Source organism: Nuphar pumila, chromosome 2, assembly GCF_984573655.1.
Source record: "Nuphar pumila chromosome 2, dmNupPumi1.hap1.1, whole genome shotgun sequence".
In the NCBI taxonomy this organism is placed as follows: Eukaryota; Viridiplantae; Streptophyta; class Magnoliopsida; order Nymphaeales; family Nymphaeaceae; genus Nuphar; species Nuphar pumila.
In genome coordinates, this window is record NC_143250.1 from 19,705,471 (window position 1) to 19,727,162 (window position 21,692).

At 38.4% G+C, this 21,692-nt stretch overlaps 1 protein-coding gene across 1 annotated transcript; it reads left to right on the plus strand.

The window, feature by feature from the left end:
* The first annotated feature begins 256 nt into the window (after nucleotides 1-256).
* LOC149844957 (putative receptor protein kinase ZmPK1) lies at nucleotides 257-15,702 on the plus strand. Its single transcript, XM_089995399.1, has 2 exons — nucleotides 257-948; nucleotides 13,648-15,702. Exons 1-2 carry the CDS (start codon nucleotides 296-298, stop codon nucleotides 15,425-15,427), a joined length of 2,433 nt encoding a protein of 810 aa, XP_089851525.1. The 5' UTR covers nucleotides 257-295; the 3' UTR covers nucleotides 15,428-15,702.
* The last annotated feature ends 5,990 nt before the right edge of the window (nucleotides 15,703-21,692 follow it).

Consider the following 21,692-nt stretch of genomic DNA (forward strand, 5'->3'; position numbering starts at 1 on the left):
GTATATATAGTCAATGATCTATTAGTCATTATAATGGCATTATTTTACTGAAACTTGTCAAGCACGTGGCCGTCACATCTTCGGAACAGTTCAGGACCGTTTACGTTGGGATCAAGCATTAATAACGACCCCACTCCTACCTTGCCAAGCACGGCGTCAAGTCAAGCGGTGGGTCTCACGATCCTTTGCCATTTGTGGCTCCCGCACTCAGCCAAGCTGAATAAAAGGGGAAGAGCGCATCATAATCAGTGCCATCGTCGGTCGTCCTCTCAGAGAGTCTCGAGTCCTCGTCCTCATGGGGAGGACTGGGTGGCTGGCATGTGCGCTCCTCTTGGCAATCTGGTTCGCCCTCGTTTCGTCTCGGTCGTTGCAAGTGCTGAACCGGGGCGAATCCCTCTTAGTAGAGAGGTCTTCCGACGACTTTATCGTCTCGGAGAGCGGGACGTTCGCGGCTGGGTTCTACCAGGTGGGCGAGAACGCCTTCGGGTTCGCCGTCTGGTTCGCGGGGTCGACCGACCGGGCGGTGGTGTGGATGGCGAACAGGGACCGGCCGGTGAACGGCAGGGAGTCCCGCCTCTCCTTCAGGAGGAGCGGAGACCTCGCTCTGCTGGACGCCGACGGCACCGCCGTCTGGACCACCAACGCCAGCGCCTTGAACCCGGTGAGCACAAAGCTGCTGGAGACGGGGAACCTGGTGCTGATGGACGGCAAAGGGAATAAGGTGTGGGAGAGTTTCGAATTCCCCACGGACACCCTGCTTCCATTCCAGCCGATGACAAGATCCACGAGGTTGGTTTCCCGCCTGGCAGACGGCAGCTATGCGTCGGGCTACTACAGCTTCTACTTCGACGACGACAACGTGCTGGCTTTCCTCTATAATGGACCCCTGTTGTCCAGCTTATACTGGCCCAACCCTGGCAGCAGCATCTTTGCAGAAGGAAGGACCAGGTACGCACCCCAGTTTTTTATTGCTTAGCATTCGCAGTTCTAGTTTTCAATTAAGTTGGCTGTCATTCGTGGTTTACTTAGTGGAGAACAAGTATTAGATACAAGAGAATTTTTATGTTCATGTTTAGGCATGTTTTTAATGGAACTTAAAAATTAACAGTTTATATGAAATCTAAATATCTACCCAGAGCAAGTTTTTTTTACGTAAACAAAACAATATCCGTAAAAGTCTGATTGCTAGAACTCACGTTAAAATATTGAAAAGCTAAGTTGCTCCATAGCCATAGCCAGGAGACATCTCTCTCTCTCTCTCTCTCTCTCTCTCTCTCTCTCTCTCTCTCTCTCTCTCTCATTAGCGTTGCCATTTAAATAATATAAAGGCATGGGCTCTATTTTCAAGAGTCTCTTTGTAGGGTTTTAACCATGGAGATCACATCCATGGGTAATATTTGATACCCTCTTATGGTCCAAAATCTAGAGAAGCAGTGAGATTCATTGTTTTATGATACAAAAGCTACCTCATCCAGTCAAAAGGCTTCTCTAATCAAAGCAAGGTCCAAGAAGGTAACGTAGCTTCTCTTCATGAAGAAAAGTCAAAAGGCACACATCCATTAAAATGAAGGAAAGATAGGCTTGTGGAGCCCATAGGGGCCAACTTAAGAAAAAAAAAAAAAAAGGAAAGCAGAGGGTGTCCCCCTTTCCAAAAAGATGTTTCTCTGTCTTCCCTATTTTCCTAAATCATGTGAGGGTATAGCAGATGTAGTATTTTTTTTTTCAATTACGCTTCTTGGTAATAAGTCCAAGGTGACAAGCCCTTGTTAAGATTTAGTTAGAGAGGAACTCTAGTCTAATTGACCATCTTTCTAGTCTAGTTTTAATTAATAGTTGGGACCTCATTTTGATAATTAGAAGGTGTATACATTAAATGTATTATATTTTACTTTTGGATTGGAGTTAAACCCAAACCTATACTAAACACTATAAATAAAGGTCTAAGGTCACCTTTTTAGGATTATGCAATTTGGTATTTCAGAATACCTTTTTCTCTCTCTATTAGTGCCCCCCCCCCCTCCTCTCTTCTCTTGTTGGTTCACATGAGGACTAGGTCTCATAGGTTGGTCGGTCACCCCTTCCAAAGAGCCCAAGCTCTTTGGACGCTCTCAGCAGTTGCAATCTTTTTTTCTTGCTAAATTAGCTTTGATGTGGATCGTGCATCAACCTTTCAGATGGTATGAGACACTTTTCAACTTACTATAGACCTATTAGTGCATCCTAAACCCTGATCCCAACATTAGCCTAGCCCCTACCTATTTTCCAAAATTGAAAACATGAAACTACATTTCACCATTAGAGTGGCCTATTTGATTGGATAGATTCGATAGCTCTTGGCTATCATTAGCCTTTCCAGCAGACCATCATGTATCCCAAACCTCCTCACACTTTCCTAGATCTACTTATACCCTCTAAACCAGGTCCTACAAGTTATGGACCTAGACTTCAATCCTAACCACTTACTGAGCCCAAACTGCGTCTACCTGCTGATAGACAGAATCTTGCTATATCTCTTTGTTTGCAATCACGAGAAACCTACAACCTCTTCCTTATTGTATCAATAAGGGTATTGACGCTAAGACATGTAACCCATAGGCCCTAAGGCCTAATTCTAAAAAGTTTGATCTACTCAATTTTGTTGGACTCAAATTGACATACCCATCAGTTACAAATTTGGATCTCTCAACAAGGCCCAACTTTGATTCATCCAATATGCACCCCAAAAATTTGAAGGGTACAATTGCTTTGTATCATAACAAATATAATCAGATGAAGGGATCTCATTCCTCCCATGTCGACAAAAACAAAGAAGTTCGTCAGTATGTCGAACAAGATTGATCAATCGATGAGCAAACACAATCAAAACTTTTTTTGCCAATAGGAAGAGAGCATGAACCAAAGTGATTTGATAGGAGTGTATTGAGAGGACTCTAGCGGCCTTAGTTGATCACATGGACGCTCTTAAAACACAATGATACACTGCCAAATCACCAGTAACCGCATGAAGGACCAAAATGACTCAATTCTCAAAGAGATGCCACATAAATATGCCTGAGGTATGGGTAAAAAGCCTTGTTTTGATATCCCTCTTTTTTTAGTAAGAATGTGCATGAGTGGTTATTCAAACTCAAACACTTATTCACCAACCATAACGTGTAACATGAGGCACGGGTTACCGAAGTGGTCTCCTACCTTAAGGGTGGCATCGTTCGATGAGTTGTTGGACATCATGCATGGGAAACCCTCATGGGTTGATTTCGTAGAGTGGATCATGGAAAGATTTGGGCCTACTATGCTTGTTAATCACCATAAGAATCTTAAAAAATGGGGCAGTTTGAACTAGTACCAAGTAGAGTTTGAAAATCTTTGCATGCACCTACCCCAAGTGAATGAAAAGACCTTGCTTGGGTTATATGTCGGCGGGCTGCGTAAGGACCTTCATATTGAGGTTCTTGCTGCAACCATGAGGAGTCCTAAAGAGGCCTACAAGGTGCCCAAGCTTTATGACGAGAAGAAAATGAGACTCCAAGCGATGTGAAGGCCAAACTAACCAACCAATTCCTGCATCTAATCCTTAGGTGGTCAATCCAAGCCTGGTATATTTAAGGGTGCGTCGACATCCCCTAAGGAGAAGCTAATCATGCATGCACAATGTGAGGAGTAGATTAAAAAGGGCTTATGCTTTAACTACAATGAGAAATTGTTCAAGTGCCATACATGCAAAGACTATCATATTTTTCAAGTAGTAGAAACTAAATCAGAAGAAGATGAGCCACTGAATGATGAACTAACAGACAAGAAAGAAAGTAAGGAGGAGCATTGCCATGACATCTCCTACCATTCACTCTCGGATGTCTCCATGCAAAATTCCATACAGATACACAATCGCCTAAGTACTCATGAAATAAATATTTTCATCGACACTGGGAATACCTATAACTTTATTCATGAGAGTAGTTTGAGAAATCATATGCAAATTCAAATAGCACCCCTCTTTTGATGTGATGGTCAGGGACAAGACTAACCTCAAGTATTTGAAGGTTTGTCTTGATATGTGTTTATAATTCCAAAGAGATATGTTTGTGGTGGATCTATATGTCCTACATATCCATGATATGGACGTGGTCTTTGAAATGCATTGGCTACGTACTTTAGGAAAAGTAGCTTGAAACTTCTTCTCTATGGAGATGTTTTTTGGATGGAGAGGGGAGATTAAATTTGTTGTTATTATTCCTCAAAAAGTAGAGGAAGTACAACAAAAAGAGACTATAAAGATACTACGTGGCACTCAATGTGCTTGTATGCTCATCGCCCAAGTAGTAGAACCGAAAAATGCCCTGGTCCCAAAGGTGTTCCTTCTGGTATGACTAATTTGTTGAAATAATTTTTTAATATATTTGATAAGCCACATGGGCTGCCACCTAGACAGTTCAAAGACTATAGAATACCCTTGAAGGAGGGCATGAGAACCGTGAATGTGAGAACCTAATAGTGTGCTCACTCTCAAAAAGACGAAATAAAAAAACTCATGGAAGAGATATTGAGCCAAAGAGATCATCTGGCCGAGTGTGAGTTATTTCTCTTCACCAGTGTTCTTGGTAAAGAAGAAGGACAAAATGTGGAGGTTTTGTGTAGATTATTAGCCCTCGAATGATATAATAGTGAAAGAAAAGTTCTCGATTTCGGTCATCGATGAACTACTTGATGAATTGCATGGAACTATATTCTTTTCAAAACTTGATCTTCATTCGGGATATCATCAAGTGTGCATGCCTCATGATAACGTGCACAAGACGGCATTGAGGACTCATGAGAGTCTTTATGAGTTCCTGATCATGCCGTTCGAGTTGACAAATGTACTTACAACCTTCCAAGCCATAATGAATGACGTTTTTAAAACTATACTCTAAAAGTTTGTGCTTGTTTTTTATAATATATGGGTGTATAGTCATTCTTGGAATGCACATTTGCAGCATGTGCAAGTTGTGTTGAATACCTTGTGGGAGCACCACTTGAGTGCTAAGATGTCTAAGTACCTCTTTGGACAAGCACAAGTGAGCTATCTCGGCCATATTGTTATCGGTTAAGGAGTCTGAGCCGATCTCGAAAAAATCAATGCTATGTGAATATAGTCCAAGCTACATACTATGAGGGCACTCAAGAGATTCTTGTATTTGATTGGGTATTGCTGGAGATTTGTGAAAGACTATGGTCATATTGCTCAGCCCCTTACCTCTCTCTTAAAGGATAATTTCATTTTGATCAACAAAACTACTAATACATTCAAGAGGTTAAAAGAAGCGGTGTCAAGCTCTTGTTCTTGTCTTGCCAGATTTTTTAAGGTATTTATAATGGAGACAAATATGTGTAGTAGTGGGGTAGGTGTTGCCCACTCTCAAGAGTGACACCTCATTGCATTTATGAGCAAGGCTTTGCCTGACTAGAATCATGCCTTGTCTACCTACAATAAAAAGATGTTTGCAATGGTTCTTATGTTGCAGCGGTGATGCCATTATCTTCTTATGTGAAAGTTTATAGTGCAGACCGATCATCAAAGCCTTAAATACCTATTGTCAACCAGCAGAGGTGGATTGCAAATCTCATGGGATACAACTTCAAGATCTAATAAAAGAAAGGCTTGGAGAACAAAGCGATTGATGCACAACAATTTAAAGATGCCCAATTTTGCACAAACTTACCACAATTGAATGTAATATTTGAAGTAAGACATGTAATGCCCAAATAAGCCATAGTAGAATCCAAAAGGTGGTGTGTGAGTTGGTAAGAACCTAAAAAAGTCACTCTAATCACATGGTTAAAGGTGGCTACTTGCCGCTAGAGAGCAAAGTGATCCAGGATCTTTTATACGAGGTGCATGACACCCCGAGTGGTGGCCATGGAGGCATGTCCGAGACCTACCAGAAGTTGAATGTCCACTTTTGTTGGTCGGTCATGAAGGGATGTATCTGTGGGTATGTGCAACAATGCGTAATATGTCAGTCCAATAAGTACGAGGCAATAAATCCTCTTGGGTTGTTGCAACCTTTGCCAATTCTTAAGCAGATATGGCAAGATATATATATATATATATATGTGAACTTCATGGAAGCCCTGCTCTTGTCTGAGTGTAAGAATGTCATTATGACCGTGGTGGATAGGTTTTCCAAGTATGCCCATTTTATCAAATTGCTACGAGAGTATTTCACCTAATTGATGGCCAAATAGTTTATGAGTCACATGGTGAAACTCCACGAGATGTCTAAGAGTATAGTGAGTGATTGAGATTCGATCTTCTTGAGCTAGTTTTAGTCCACCTACTATGAATTAAGTGGGAAAAAACTGAATTATAGCACCACCCACCACCCTTAAGTATATGGTCTGACATAGATCGTGAACAAGGCGGTAGATACTACTTCTGTTGCTTCATAAGAGACCACCCGAACAAGTGGCATGACTTTCTGCCATGGGTAGGGTATGCTTATAATATTTGTCATTACTCTTATATAAAGATGACTCCGTTCGAGGTATTGTATAGGATTCATCTTCGGTAAGTGGTAACATATGAGCACGAGAGTACTGCATGTCTTGAGGTGGACTGTGATTTGAAAACATGAGATGAGATTCTCATCGAATTGAGGTAAAATATCCTGAAGGCCCAATAACGCATGAAGCAGATCTACGACAAGGGTCGTTTCGATTGAGAATTTGATATAAGTGATTGGGTGTGGCTGAAACAAAGGCCTAGAGGTCAAAAGTCTCTCTTGGGCCAAGACTATCATAAACTCTTGCCAAGATACCATGGATTGTACTGGGTTGAAGAGCATGTAAAAAAGTTGGCCAACAAATATAGTATTCTTTTTTCTTAATTGCTCTTTTTTATAATAAGACCAAGGTGACAAGGCCTAGTTAGGATCTGGTTCGGGTGGGACTCTAGTCAGTCAAACTAACCCCCTTCTTAGTCTAATTTTAACTGTCAGTTAGAACCTTATTTTGGCAGTTAGAAGGTGTATGGGTTGAATGCATTAGATTTTACTTTTGGATTAAAGATAGAACCAAACTCAACACAAACACTATAAATAAAGGCCTAGATCTCCTTATTAGGATAATGAAATTTGGTATTTCAAAATCTCTATCTCTCCCTCTTCTCTTCTCTCTCTTCTCTTGCAGGTTCATGCGAGGGTCAGGCCTCACAAGCTGGTCAGTCACCCCTTCCAAACAACCCAAGCTCTTGGTCACCCTAACGGGTTCAGTCATGCTTCTTCGGTAAATCGACTAATGTTCATTTAATATAGATCATGTGTGTAACGCCCCAAGATTTCTAACTTAAAATTTTTTAAAAAAAATATGAAAATTTTCTTTAGTGATGTAAAACAATGTTATAGTGCAACAAAAATTCGTTTGGTTGGCCTAACTTAGCAAATCCTCAGGTGGGTTACAAGAGAAAGGTGAATTGTGTACGCCTGGATCCAACTCCCCCATAGGGTCTGGATCCAGGTCAAACAACAAGGATTATATTCGGAATCCAACCCTTCAGTTTTTCAAACAAATTAGAGTAATTTAAAAGTACAAAAATAATGCAATTTAATAAAAACATGTATATCATTCCAAAAATGAATACAACGAACTTAGTAAATCCTGAGTTTATGAACAGTAACATGTTTATCAAAATATACAAAATAGAACCAAGAAGCACTGGTCTGTCATCCCTACTTTGCATCCCCACCTCTGTTGTACAGCTGTCACTGCTCACCTACACCCCATAAAAAGGAGTCAAACTGGTAAAGGCCTGGAAGATATATACACAAAGTTTATACCGAACTATAAAATATCAAAACATATATTCTCATACAGATGATATAACACATAAATTCAGATATCCAATGACAAAATAGTTATAGAATGTTCATAATGAAAGTCGTACAATACGCTAATGTTCACTATGACCATAGTTATAAGACAACTTTCTTGAAGCTTAGAGTTTTGTGTACAACTTACTCTAAGCTCATACATGTTTAATTGCATTGATTCATTTAGACTAATTGGACATGTTTTCAATACAAAGTTGTGTGATTTGTATAGTCTTTGTTTTTCTTGATTTGAAGGCTCCCTCGGGTACTCAAGGAACATGACATTGAAATAGAACAAAACACTTTGGGTGTTTATTATGTTATAATATTTTAAATTGCCTGAAGGTCTTTCTGCATGGGAGTCCAAGCGGGCAGCCCATGGCCGAGAGATAGTTCTTACTTGACACTAGCAAGACAAGAAGTAGGATGTATCCTAAACTAATTCCAATAGTTGGGCACTATCACCCATTGGGACACCTTGCTCCCATACAATACCAAGAAGATAGGTGAATCTATCGAAGGTCACTCATGGTTTGTATTGCCTATCATCTTTAAGATAGTGCTTGAAGACGTAATGGTTATGAGGGTTACCTATCTTATAACCTTCAGTGTTTGCTCTAGTGCCTTGAACCATTCAAGTTTCTCGCTAATGATGGCACCATTAACATTTTCTGCATATCCCAGTACGTAAATATATCCTTTACTCGGGGTCATATCATCATATACCCACATTCAGGGTCAAAAGAGTTGTCCTTTCAATACTAGGAGTGGACTCATCCAACTCCAGAGTTGACTCATAATGTTTGTTTTAAAGAGTTCATTTTCAACCTACAAGAGTCAACTCTTTCTTTAGAAGAGTTGACTCTTTGCTTAGAAGAGTTGACTCTTTTCACAAGAGTTGATACACAAGGTATAAAGGTCTATTCTTTTTTTAGAGGAGTTAATTCATATGTATTTAAGTCCTAGACTGAGTAAGAGTCAATCCTAAGAAAGCAGGGGCTGACCTACTGACAAGGGTCATATGTCTATCATGCAGGGGTCAACCCTTCAGAAGCATGAGTTGACCCTACCTGGGTCTTCTTTGAGTAGGGGTCGACCCTTCAAAGTCAAGGGTCTTTTATAACTTGTATGCGTAAGGGTCGACCCATCAGGACCGAGGGTCAATTCATGGGTTGGGGTTTAATTTTGTAGGCATAACAGTGGGCAAAGGGTTGACCCTTCAATTCTAGGGTTGACTCTTGGGTCAGGATGCAAAACTGTAGGTAAAGCAGTTGGCAGAGGCTCATCCCTTCAATTAAGGGGTTGGCCATTTTTGGGTTCAAGTTATGGAACTTAACATGAGTCAAATTTTTTTTTAAAGTTGTTTGGTAGGGGTCGACCCTTCAATTGTAAGGGTCGACCCTTACAGGTTCAGGCTAAAAAATCTATAATTTAATAAGCAGAGATCGGCTCTTAAAAGTAAGGGTTGACCATTATTAGCCAAGGATTAAAATATAGCATAAAGAGCAGCAGGGGTCAACCCTTCAGAGAAATGGTCGACCCTTGAGTCACTAGGAGTCAGTCTACCCTTGGGATAGTGAGAATTGACCTTTAAATGAAGGGTCAACCCTTGGGATAGTGAGAGTCAACCCTTCAAAGACAGGGTTGACCCTCAGAGTCAGGCCAAAACCTCACAAGCTACAGGGGTCGACCCTTGCTTGCAAGAGTCGACTCCTGCACCTGGTAAACTCATTTATCCGTTTCAAAAATGTGTTTTCTCTCGGATTTCTCAAACCGAATCAGCTCTACCCAAGCTATGTACAATCTATATGCAAGATATATGTATCAACGTCACATAATTCTAAGTAAATTCGCGTAAGAATACCTACCTTGTAGAGTGTAATGATAAGAGACAAAAAAAATTCAAATATACTTGGGAGAATTTTCCTTAACAAATACGAGTGATGTGTAGTTGAACTCGACGAGAAGGAGGAGGTTGCAGATTTGTGGCAGAATCAAGGTGGAGCTCGGTGATGTTCAACCAAGGGAATTTGTGCTGATGGTGGGGCCGAGTGGCTGATGGTGATGGTGGTGGCTAGTGGTTGATTCATGTGGTGGTGATGCAGCCACCACTGTGGAAAAAGAAAGAAGGAGAAGAAGTGGGGGAGAGAGCAACTAAGAAGTAGAGAGAGAGGGAGTGAGCTCATACGTGAGAGGGAAGAGAGTGTGAATTGGGTTTTTAGAAGGGGTTTTGGGTGCTATTTATAGGGTAGATGGGTGAAGGGAAGGTTGCACGTGGATGGAGAAAGGGGACAAGTGTTGTGGGTCATTCAACACTTGGTGGACTTCATGCAAAATAATGGAGGGAAAACCATGTGGGGTTTGGGAGGGAGATTTTTGGGTATGGATCTTGGATAAGATCTAGATATGATCCAAAATGGCTCAACCAGATCTGGTCAGGGTTGGATCCAACATTTGGATCCAATCCCAGCCTGTGTGAGTCGTGCCCTAAAAGCCAGCGTCGACTCTTCTTGGTGAGGGTCGACTGTCGGGCCCAAATGTTCCCTGTTGGCAAAGATGAGTTGACTCCTGCTTAGCAGGGGTCGACTCACAGGTCATTTTCCATGTGGCTCGCGAGTAGGGGTCAACTCTTCTTAAGAGAAGTAAACTCCTAAAGCCTTGAAACTTGTAAGAGGCATTTCAACTCTATTTTTTATGAAATAAAATCCAATTTTCATCAAAATTTTGATACTAACACAATCATAAACTCAAAAATCATAAAATATGCCTTATAATTTCCTTTGTATTTTAATTTAAATATTCATCCAAATTCTTGGATATCATAGTGTGTCAGCCTTCTATAAGGTGTGAGACATCTTCCTAACCTGCTACAGACCTTTAAGTGCATCATAAACCCTGATCTTAGCCTTAAGCCTAGCTCTTACCAATTTTTTGGAACCAAAAACCTGAAACAACAGCCCATTGTTAGACCGACCTACCCAATCAAACAGATCTGGTAACTCTGGGCTGTCAATAGCCTTTCCAGTATATCAGCACATATCTCAGACCTCCTCACACTTCTCTACACCTACCTAGACCCTCTAGACCAGGTCCTACAAGTTCTAGACCTAAACTCCAAACCGAACCACTTATTGAGTCCAAACTGCACCTTCCCGGCTAGTTGATTGACCGAATCCTACTGTATCTTCATACCTGCAACCACGAAAAAACTACGGCCTCTTCTACACTGTGTCAACAAGGGTGTTGACCCTATGACACATAACCCACAGACCTCAAGGCTAAAACAAGCAAGTTTGATCCACTCAAGTCCGTTGAACTCAAATTAATGTACCCTTCAGTTACAAATCTGGATCTCCCAACCAAGCCCAACTCCCTTTCATCCAACACGAGCCCCAAAAAATTTGAAGGATACAATATACCCTCAACGATAAGAACCCTTAGTGAAAATATATAATATTTTTATTGTTTCCTTTTTTATTTTATATCATCTACATATTAATTTCAGAAGAAACTGACCTTTTGGAACATGTTTCCTTGACATATATCTCAGATTTTATGAGGGTGGAAAATTTAACGACCAATAATGTATTAAATCAAAACCTAAAATACATTCTTTTAGGTGGAAAAACTATGATCCAATGTCAATCATGAACATATTTATGAGTAAGATTTGGTCAAAACAACCTTCGTGTATGAGTTTCAACTGGGGGTTAGCAAATGTAATGACTCACATCCATACACTCAGATTGGTCGAAAGACATTTATAGATATGACTTTTGAAGGTGTGGACAGGTGGGTGAACCATTTGCAGGAGAAGAGAGGGGGAAAGAGAGAGGCATAGCTGCCTATGCCCTTCCTTGCCTACGCGGGCCACGCGATTGATGTGCATGCATCAAAGTCATTAAGACAACTTTTAGTGATGGTCATGACTGCCACTAAAGATGATAACACCACTAAGTGATGTGACCATTACAGGAATGACCCTTGAACTTCTCCCCCTTCGATAAACACCTCAGCTTCCCTAGTGATTCCATACCATTTCTTCCACAACAGAAATCAAAGTCAGCATCCAAAACCACTTAAAATATTGGCTATCCTGGTGGGTTCCAAAACCCCTTAGTGAAAAATATGTTTTGAGGGTTGAAAATTCAGTACATTGTTGGCATTTATGTTTTAACCCTCAAAGCATACAACATACAAGTCTCGTTGGAAACTCATAAGGGTAGCAAGCATTATCTCACATATATAAATATCGCATGTTCCATCATTTAGCAGAACGTCATAGATGTGCTCAACATGGTTTGTTCTCTAGGGATTACACTTTCAATCACTTTTAAATTACACTTTTAATCACAATTTTCAATGTAAAAATATATTTTTTTTAATAAAAATTTGTTAAGTTGTGAGCCATTGAAGCCCTCGGAAAACCAAGTTGTATGTTGAAAAACGTGGCCCAAAACCTCTATATCAGCAAATGGATGGTCCTATTATGACAAATAGGCATGATTTTTAGGGCTTTAAAATCAATTGGTGACAATGTGCAATATTTTCTCGGCCAATAACATTGTATTTTTTGTCATAAAAAACACCAATCAATGTCTGATCTCCAGCATTTGAATCATGCTGAACACATCTATGAGGCCCGATTAGGTCAAAACAATTTGCACCTATGATTTTCTGCTCATTCACATGGTCAAGTAGCCATGACCAAATGTTATCCCACACACATATTTTTTTTTTTGAAATGAAAGCTGGGATTCGGCAGACCCCTACCAGTTATACAACGATACCATGAGATTTGAACTTGCAACGTCCTAACACAAGAAGACGTGCACTAGCTGCTCCTACCAAACAAGCTGAGCCCCTGTCGGTACACACATATATATATCTATGTCTATGTATATATAGGAAACAGCGTATCACCAGACACCCCTAGCGCCAAACGCTGTTGGACACACCAGGGGCATCTGCATGTATTTTTTTTTTGCTTTTGGACATTTAGTCAGGACAAATAAAAAAAAAATGTGTGCCGCTGATCGTGAGCATCTGACATAACGTCGAACTACTTAGTGGTCAACATTACACACTACTATATATATAATGGATCTAACACAAAGGGGTCCTATTGATTTTTAGATTCTTTTAGAAACCTGTGTTAATCTATCAAGTTCTTCATATGATGGATGTTTTCCACTAAATAAAAGATAGGCACAACATTTGTAGGGTTTGATTTATAAAACATGCAATAAAACTTAAAAACTTATTTTGGTCTCTGATGGTTCTTACTCAAACTAGGTAGGGTATACCATCCCGTATCTCTCTCATGTGTACGTGCATAGGCGGAGCTGGGGGGGGGGCAGAACTGGGCTGTAGCCCAGTCCTGCCTCCCGGTCCAGTTAAATTTTTTTTTTTTTTAAAGCCCAGCCCTGATATTCCATATGAAATATATTTTTATCCATTTTTGTAGCCCAGCCCTGACTGCAGCAAATAGTTTGATTTGTCCATATGAAATAGATTTTTATTAATAATTGTAGCCATTTTTTATTTTATCTCAAAAAAAAAAAATCGGGAGCAGCAACCCCAGACTATCACACCAATTTTTTTTATTTTTTTTTTGCTACACCCCTGTATGTGCCCCCTCCCCCCCCTCACATGAATCCTAGCTACGCCCCTGTGTACGTGTTTGTGTGATTGAAAACCTTGTCAGAAGAATTGGTTACCAATTCCGTATAACCTTGTGCACTAATATATTTGTTTATGATTGAACTATAATGTAATTTTGCCCTATGTTATTCTGTAGGTATAATAGCTCAAGGTATGCATCTTTCGATGATCTGGGTCGGTTTATTTCGAGTGATAATTTGCAATTTTCTGCATCAAATGTTGGCATGAGAGTCAAGAGAAGGTTAACAATGGATTTTGATGGACTTCTGAGGCTATATAGTCTTAATAATGGAACAAAACAGTGGGAAGTTTCATGGATGCCAGTATTGGACAGATGCAGCGTTCATGGCCTTTGTGGGCAGAATGGGATTTGCATTTATAACCCCGAGCCTAAGTGCACTTGCCCTCCTGGATTTAAAATAAAAGACCCAACTGATTGGACTCAAGGGTGTGAACCACTTTTCAATATTACTTGCATTAATACGACACAAGTGCAATTTGTTGAGCTTCCACATACGGACTTCTATGGATATGATTTAGCTTACAAAACTGGCATATCATTTGAAGATTGCAAAAACATTTGCATGAATGATTGCAACTGCCATGGCTTTGGATACAGGCTGGATGGAGAAGGAGTTTGTTTCCCAAAGAGCATACTGTTCAATGGTCAATATAGTGCCGACTTTATTGGTGACACGTATCTTAAATTTCCTTCTAAGGGGAACTTCAGTGATTATCTTGTTGAACAATTCAATTTGAATTGTTCAAAAGTACATTCATCCATAATTCAGCAGGGAGTTTATACATTTGTCAGTGTACAAGGGGACTACCTGAAATTTCCAATTGGATTTGTTGTTGCCATCGGCATAGTGGAAATAATATTAGTGACTTTAGGATGGGTCTATTTACAAAAAGAGACGGGCCATATTTACAACATTGACAAAGGTTACCTAGCTTTGACAACCAGCTTTAGGAGGTTCACTTACAAGGAGCTTAAGATAGCCACAAAGAATTTCAGTGATGAAATTGGAAGAGGAGGTTCAGGGGTGGTTTATAAAGGAGTGTTGGAGGATAAGAGGGTTGTAGCTGTGAAGAGGCTAGAGGGAGTGAACCAAGGAGAAGTGCAGTTCTGGAGTGAGGTGAGCACCATTGGGAGAATCAATCACATGAATTTAGTTACAATGTGGGGATTCTGTGCTGAAAAAGAACACAGGCTATTGGTTTATGAGTACATGGAAAATGGGTCCCTGGAGAAGAACTTGTTTGGCAATTCTGCTAAACTAAGTTGGGAACATAGGTTTAATATTGCACTTGGTACAGCAAAGGGTCTTGCCTATTTGCATGAGGAGTGTTTAGAATGGGTTCTTCATTGTGATGTCAAGACTCAGAACATACTTCTAAGCAAGGACTTCCAACCAAAAGTTGCTGATTTTGGCTTGTCCAAGCTTTTTGACAGAGGCGGAAATAATGTTTCCAGCTTTTCAAAGGTGAGAGGAACAAGGGGTTACTTGGCCCCTGAGTGGATATTGAACCTACCCATCACATCCAAGGTTGATGTATACAGCTATGGCGTTTTAGTGTTGGAGATGGTGACTGGCCGGAGTTCAGTTGGATTTCAGCAGGGTGGTGAAGATGGAGAAATGGGGTATAGACCACTGATCCCTTGGGTCAGGGAAATTGTGGAAAGAAGGCAGCAATGGATTGAAGAAATAGCCGATCCAAATTTGTCAGGGATGTATGACAAGCCAAGAATGGAGAAGTTGGTTAAAGTGGCTTTGCAGTGCGTTCAAGAAGAAAGAGATGCAAGACCAACCATGAGTCAGGTTGTTGATTTTATTGCATTTGCATGTCAACAGGATCATGAAGAGCTAGCAGGAACTGAAGAAAAAAAAGGAATGTTTGATTGGAGTGCTTAGTGTAACCAGACTGCTATCTTTTGATTTCTTCAATGTCTGTCTGTCTTGGTTTAATGTATACATACTTTGATAGAAGGTGTACTTTTTCTTGAGATTGGGCACAAATGTATTTTGATAGCAGGTGTAGTTATTCTTGAGATTAGGCAGTAGTGGTTGTTATGTGAAAACAGGGAAGTACTTGTGATGCCTTAATGTATCTCTCATAAATAATCTGAGTACGATAAGTACAAGCTTGTTTGCTGTCTGTAACCATAAAGTCAAAGGTTTTTGTTTTTCCATTTTGCTCGCTTTGTCTTACGTGATGGACAGTAAGTTGGTTTGGTCAATTTAGCTAGTGAGATTTACTATTTCTCTTCTCCTTAACGAGGCTGATAATGGATCAGTTTTACCATGAATGCACACACAATCGAAATAGCAAAGGGATAGAACTAAAGGATTGATGTGGTTCGGCGACAATAGAGCCTACATCAACGAGAAGGAGCCTCCTCTCTCTCTCTCTCTTTATATATATATATATATATATATATATATATATATATATATATATATATATATTCTTCAATGATCGTAAGAGAGAGAGAGAGAGAGGTGTTATTTATAATATTCTAAGTCTGGTACAACAGGATACCTATGCTCAATCAGTTTCCAATTATATGATGTTATCTCAACTGGTTTCTTAATACATTTAGATTCCTTGGCTTCAAAAGAGTTTGATATCTTTGCCAACAAGGAAGCTACAGACCTTCCTTCACTAAGATTCCTCTCATCAATAACTTCTTTGTATATGTGGGCCCCTGGACTTAACATGCACTTCCCAGAAAGCTCATCTCTCCTTCAGAGGGATTGAGCACGAAACTGATTGTCTCATATGGCTGGCTTTGTTAGAATATCAGCTAGTTTCCCCTTCTAACTGATGAATCTAACTTCAATTTCTTTACTTTTGACTTTCTCCCCTACAAAATGGAAATTTATTTATATGTGCTTTATTCGAGTATGAAAGATCGGGCTTGCTGCAAAATAAGTCACCCCTACGTCGTCACATCATATATAGGATGTGTTTGAGTAATACACAATTCCTTAAACAAATTCTTCAACCATGACAACTCTGAAACAGGTGTCAAGAGCTCATGGTGTGTTGTTTAGAAGAGCTTTATGAAATCAGGTTTGACCCAAGGAATATCAAGTATCCACTTATAGACTTCTTATCATCTAGGCAACTTGCCTAATCAGTATTAGCATAGCCTGAGAGAAACAAAGAATTAGATTTATGTATGTGTAACCAAACATAATGGTACTGAGATAAAGTAAGATGCATTTGACACGAGTTTAGTTGGGCTCATGCATAAACTGACAAACTTTATTGATGGAATATGATATATCTGGTAGGGTGAAGGTGATATATTGTAAAGCTCCTACTATTCTCTTGTAATGTGTAACTTCTTTGAATGGCTCATTGCCATATTTGGATAGGGTCACATTCATGGCAGCATGAATCTTCACTGATTAGGCATCTGTCATGTTGGATCTTCAAAACATCTAGTACATACATCTTTTGTGATAAGATGAGATCGTTAGATATTGGTAAAGCTTATATGCTCGAGAAAAATCGAAGAGGACCCAGGTCATTGATAGAGAACTCTGTTCCAAAGTCACTTATCAACTTTTGAATTTCTCTGATCTTGTTTTGCATTACAATAATGTCATCCATATATATAAGAACAAATAGAGTGATATCCTAATGGCTAGATAAATACAGATTTGTCAGCCTTAGACTCATTGAACCCTTGATGATCCAGTTAAGTATTTAAATGTCCAGACAATACTCTAAAAGCTTGTTTTAGCCCATACAATGCATGAGTGAGTTACATACTTGATTTTGGAATTGTTTGTCCTCAAATCCTTGGGTTTGCACCATATACGCCTCTTCATTCAAAAATCTATATAATATGGCATTATTCATGTCTAATTGGTTTATGAACCACCTATTGCTGATAACAAATAACAATAATGCCCTCACTGTAGTTGGCCAATTACAGTACTAAAGCTTTCAAAATAATCAATGCCCTCTTGTTGACTATACCTTTTGTCAAAGGTTTTGCCTTATATTTAGAAATAGTACCATCAACATGTTTAATTTTATAAATCCACTTACACCCAACTAGGTTTTGGGCTTCAGTGGGAGGCACAAGAGTCTAGGTGTAAAGGATGTTTGATGGCCATGTACACTTTCGGTTTTCATGCTACCTTGAACTCTGTCTTTCTTTGTGTAATGGTCAACAACTGGATTAACCAAGGATTCAACCTTGATTTTCATCAACAATGGCACCAATGTCAACCAACTCAGGTGCCACAACATGTGGGACTTTGACACCTTGTGAATTCTCTTGTTGAATTAGCAAGTTGGGAAAAATGACCACTGTAGGCTGAACACTAGAAAGGCTAGATTTTTATGATGCCTTAGTCAAGCTGACCCTTCTGTATAGGTAGCAGGGGATTCATACCAGCATAGAGAAAACTGGTTTCATCAAATAGAACATGTAAGGTGATATACACTTTATTATTCACAGTATCAAAGCACAAATAACCTTTGTAGGTACTACTAAAGCCAAAAAAAACGCATGCTTTAGATTTAAGAGCAAGTTTAAAGTTGTTATAGGGAACTCAGTATGGATAACAAGTGTAACAAAAAACTCTCATGTGATCATAACCAAAAACTATTTTTAATAACTTCTCATAAGGAGACTTGTTATTGAGAATAGGGCTAGGAAGATGATTTATCAAATATGCAGTAGTTTGAAAAGCATCCACCTAGAACTTGGTGCTTAGAAAAGCATAAGATAACATACTTAGCCTTATCTCAACCACATGTCTGTGTTTATTCTCCATAACCCCATTTTGTTGTGGGGTGTGAGGACATGAAACCCATCTTTTTGTAACATGTTGATTTAAGAAATCTGTAAAATCACCACTTGTAAATTCTCCACCGCTATCACTGTGAAAATTTTTGATTTGACAACTAAGTTGCTTCTTAACAATATTTTTGAAAATTTCAACACAATGTGTCAGATTTGTTAACAAGAGGAGACAACCAAATGAATAGAGAGAAATCATATACTAGCAAAAAGTAATATCTTACTCTTCTTAAGACAGAACAAGTGAAGGACCCAGTAGTCAGCATGCAAAATTTCTAACGATAAACTAGCAGAATTATCATAATGTTCAAAAAGAATTTTGTGTCATTCTAATCATACAGCTAGAACATAGTCCAATATAACTATAAGAAATTAAAGCAAGTTTATTATTGAGAATAGTCATAATGCCTTGATTTTGATGTTCAAGCCTATAGTGACATAATTTTGAGGACACTATTGTACCCTCCAGATTTTCTAAATTGGATGGGTTAGAGTTGGGGCCAGTTGGAATTTTCAGGTTCGCAATGGATGGGTACGTCAATTGGAGTCTGATGGACTTCAGCAGATCGAACCTATAGGGCAGGTCACAGTGGAGAAGTGGTTGAAGGTTTCTCATTTCTATGAACGAAGAGGAACCATAGGACTAGGTCAAACAGCTAGTCGTGTACGTACAGTTTGGCCTCATTGATTAATTTGACTAGGGTGTAGGTCTAGAACTTGTAGGACCTGGTCTAGGGATTCTAGGTTGTCTTGGGATGTGTGTAGAGGTCTGGTACATATTTCAGATGTTTGGGATATCAAGTTGGGCATTGAAGTTCGTTGGTGAGGTCAGATGGTCAAGACTACACGTATTTCCTAATTGGCAAGGTGTGGTTTTGGGTTTTCGGTTTAGAAAGTAGGTAAGGGATAGGATAAGGCTGAGGCTTGAGGTTGAGGATCACTTACAGGTCTATAGCAGGTTAAGGAAAGTGTTTGCCTCATTCTGGAGTGCTAACACACGATCCACAATGAAGGAATATCGATCAGGTTGTCAAGAATGCATGATTGCATGTTTCCAAGCATCAAGAGCTTGAGTTCTTCAGAAGGGGAGACTAACCAGCCTAAAGGCCTCATCCTCATGTGAACTAAAAGAGAACAAGAGAATAGGAGAAGGTGTGTAAAACCCATAATTTTTTGATATTTTATGAGAAATAATAGTGAATTAAGGCTAAAATTTTATTTGAAATTATGATGATAATTAATTTATAAGTCGAACATTTATTAGGATTCTGAATAAATTTTCAGTGAAGTATTTATTCTAAATCAGGGTTTCTATTTTTAATCAAATTTAAATTTGAATTCAGATTAAAAAAATATGTCTTAAATATTATAATTAGATTTGAGTTTGTTTCGAAGCTAAATTAAGAATTAATTGAATGTTAATTCAAGTTTGAAATATACAATAATTTATATTTTTTGTTGAAATTGAATTTGAAACCTTCAATTGAATCTAGAAATAATACCTGTGAATTCTTTAGGGTATTTTTAATGAATAAAATAATAATAATAAATTTTATGATAAAAAAGTATAAAAATATAAATTGGCCTAAAATGAATTATAAGAAACATTCTATGAAAATTTATAGTTGATTTGAGTTGAATTAAGTGAAATTCATGTTGAGAATTGAATTTTTAAAAAAGATAGAATTTAATAAAATAACTAGTAAATTTCATCGAAATACAGTCGAATATGATTTCAAACGAATCTAAGCTAATTAATTTGATATGTATGTAATATGAATTTAATAAATTTAAATTTAGTTACATGAGTTTGAAATTTAATTTATAAATAAAATAATATAAAACACTTAAATCGACACCGGGTTCTGCTGACCCTGGTAGAAATCGCTTTCAAAGTTCATTTTTTGAGTAAACGATAGTTTTAGAAAGGAAATTACATAATCTAGATAAATTGAAAATGATAAGTAGAACCAAGTGTTATGTATAGGTTAAGTAGGACTTAGAAAATTTTCCTAAATATAAGAAACACATCACACACTCTAGGGTCTCATCGACCCTATTGAATTCCTTTTCTTTATAAACTATTTTTGAAGAATTCGAATTATCCTTAGAAAGAATATTTAAAAAAAATAAATGAAATATATGGATTTTTTAAGTTTAATAGATGACATGTAATTGCATTTGAACCTAATTTAATTTAATTTAGAGTCATTTCACTTAATTCCATATTTTAGTTTTGAAAGAATTAAAATCTAAATTATAACTTAATTACTTAACTAAATAATTTAAGTAGAAAAAAATTTAGACTTCATTGGATTTTATAACTGGGTAGAGTCTATAGATAGGGCCCATCCTATGTGGCACCTCCTTGTTAATTTAAACAAAAGGAAAAAAAATGAAATTTAAAGCTTTAATTTATGGCTTTTAAAAGTTACAAAAAAGAGGCATTTTAAAGCAAGATCAATACTTGCTAATTAAGCAAGTGAAAAGTAGCTTTAAAAAAATTAAGAAACAAGTAGACAAAGGGGGGGGGGGGGGGGAGGGGATGTCCAGCACATGTGGATCCCCTTTGCTTCTAAAATCATTTATGTATTAAACCTAAAATATAACTAAGTCAAAGAAAGGAAAGAAAGATTAGAAAATAAAAATAAGCTTGACTAATCAAACTTGCAAGCAAGTTTGATGTCATGTATTATGGAAAGGTTGAAACCCCAAGGGGGTGTCGATCAGCCCATACACTATAGCCATATATAGTATATCATATATAGAACATAGGTTATATATGTGACACATAGTTTGGGTAATGATAACAAAGAAAAAAGGGAAAGATAAAACAATAAAACTCAAAATATTAAATAGGTGCGTACTTGTTTTGAATGAGAAATTAGCAAGAGTGTGGGTTGAAAATAAGTGAGAGAAAAGAAAAGTAAATAGAGCCTATTGAGATTTGGAAAAAAATTCCAATAAGCTTATAAAAGAGGAGCTCATGCCCCACCTAGTACCTCTTTAGTTTTTTTTTTTTAATTCATTCTTTCTCTCTCAAATTTGGTTCAAACCTCTCTCTTATTCTTCCTCTTCACCCAAGGATGGTAACCTCCATTAAAGTGGAGGTATAGCTGCAAAAGAGGAGGACCAACCAAAAGATTGGGCTGGCCTATGCGAATCATATACCCGTATGGCTTAAAGATTGGTTTTGGCTTTACGAGGTAGGGGTCCTATGCTCTACATGTCAATCAGAATTCATAGGCACGGATTCCTTCAATTTTTCATAAGGACAGACCATAAACCATGCCTCTCACACGTGGGTTTGGCTTAGAGCTGTTGAAATATAAGGTAGAAAGGGATTTTAGAAA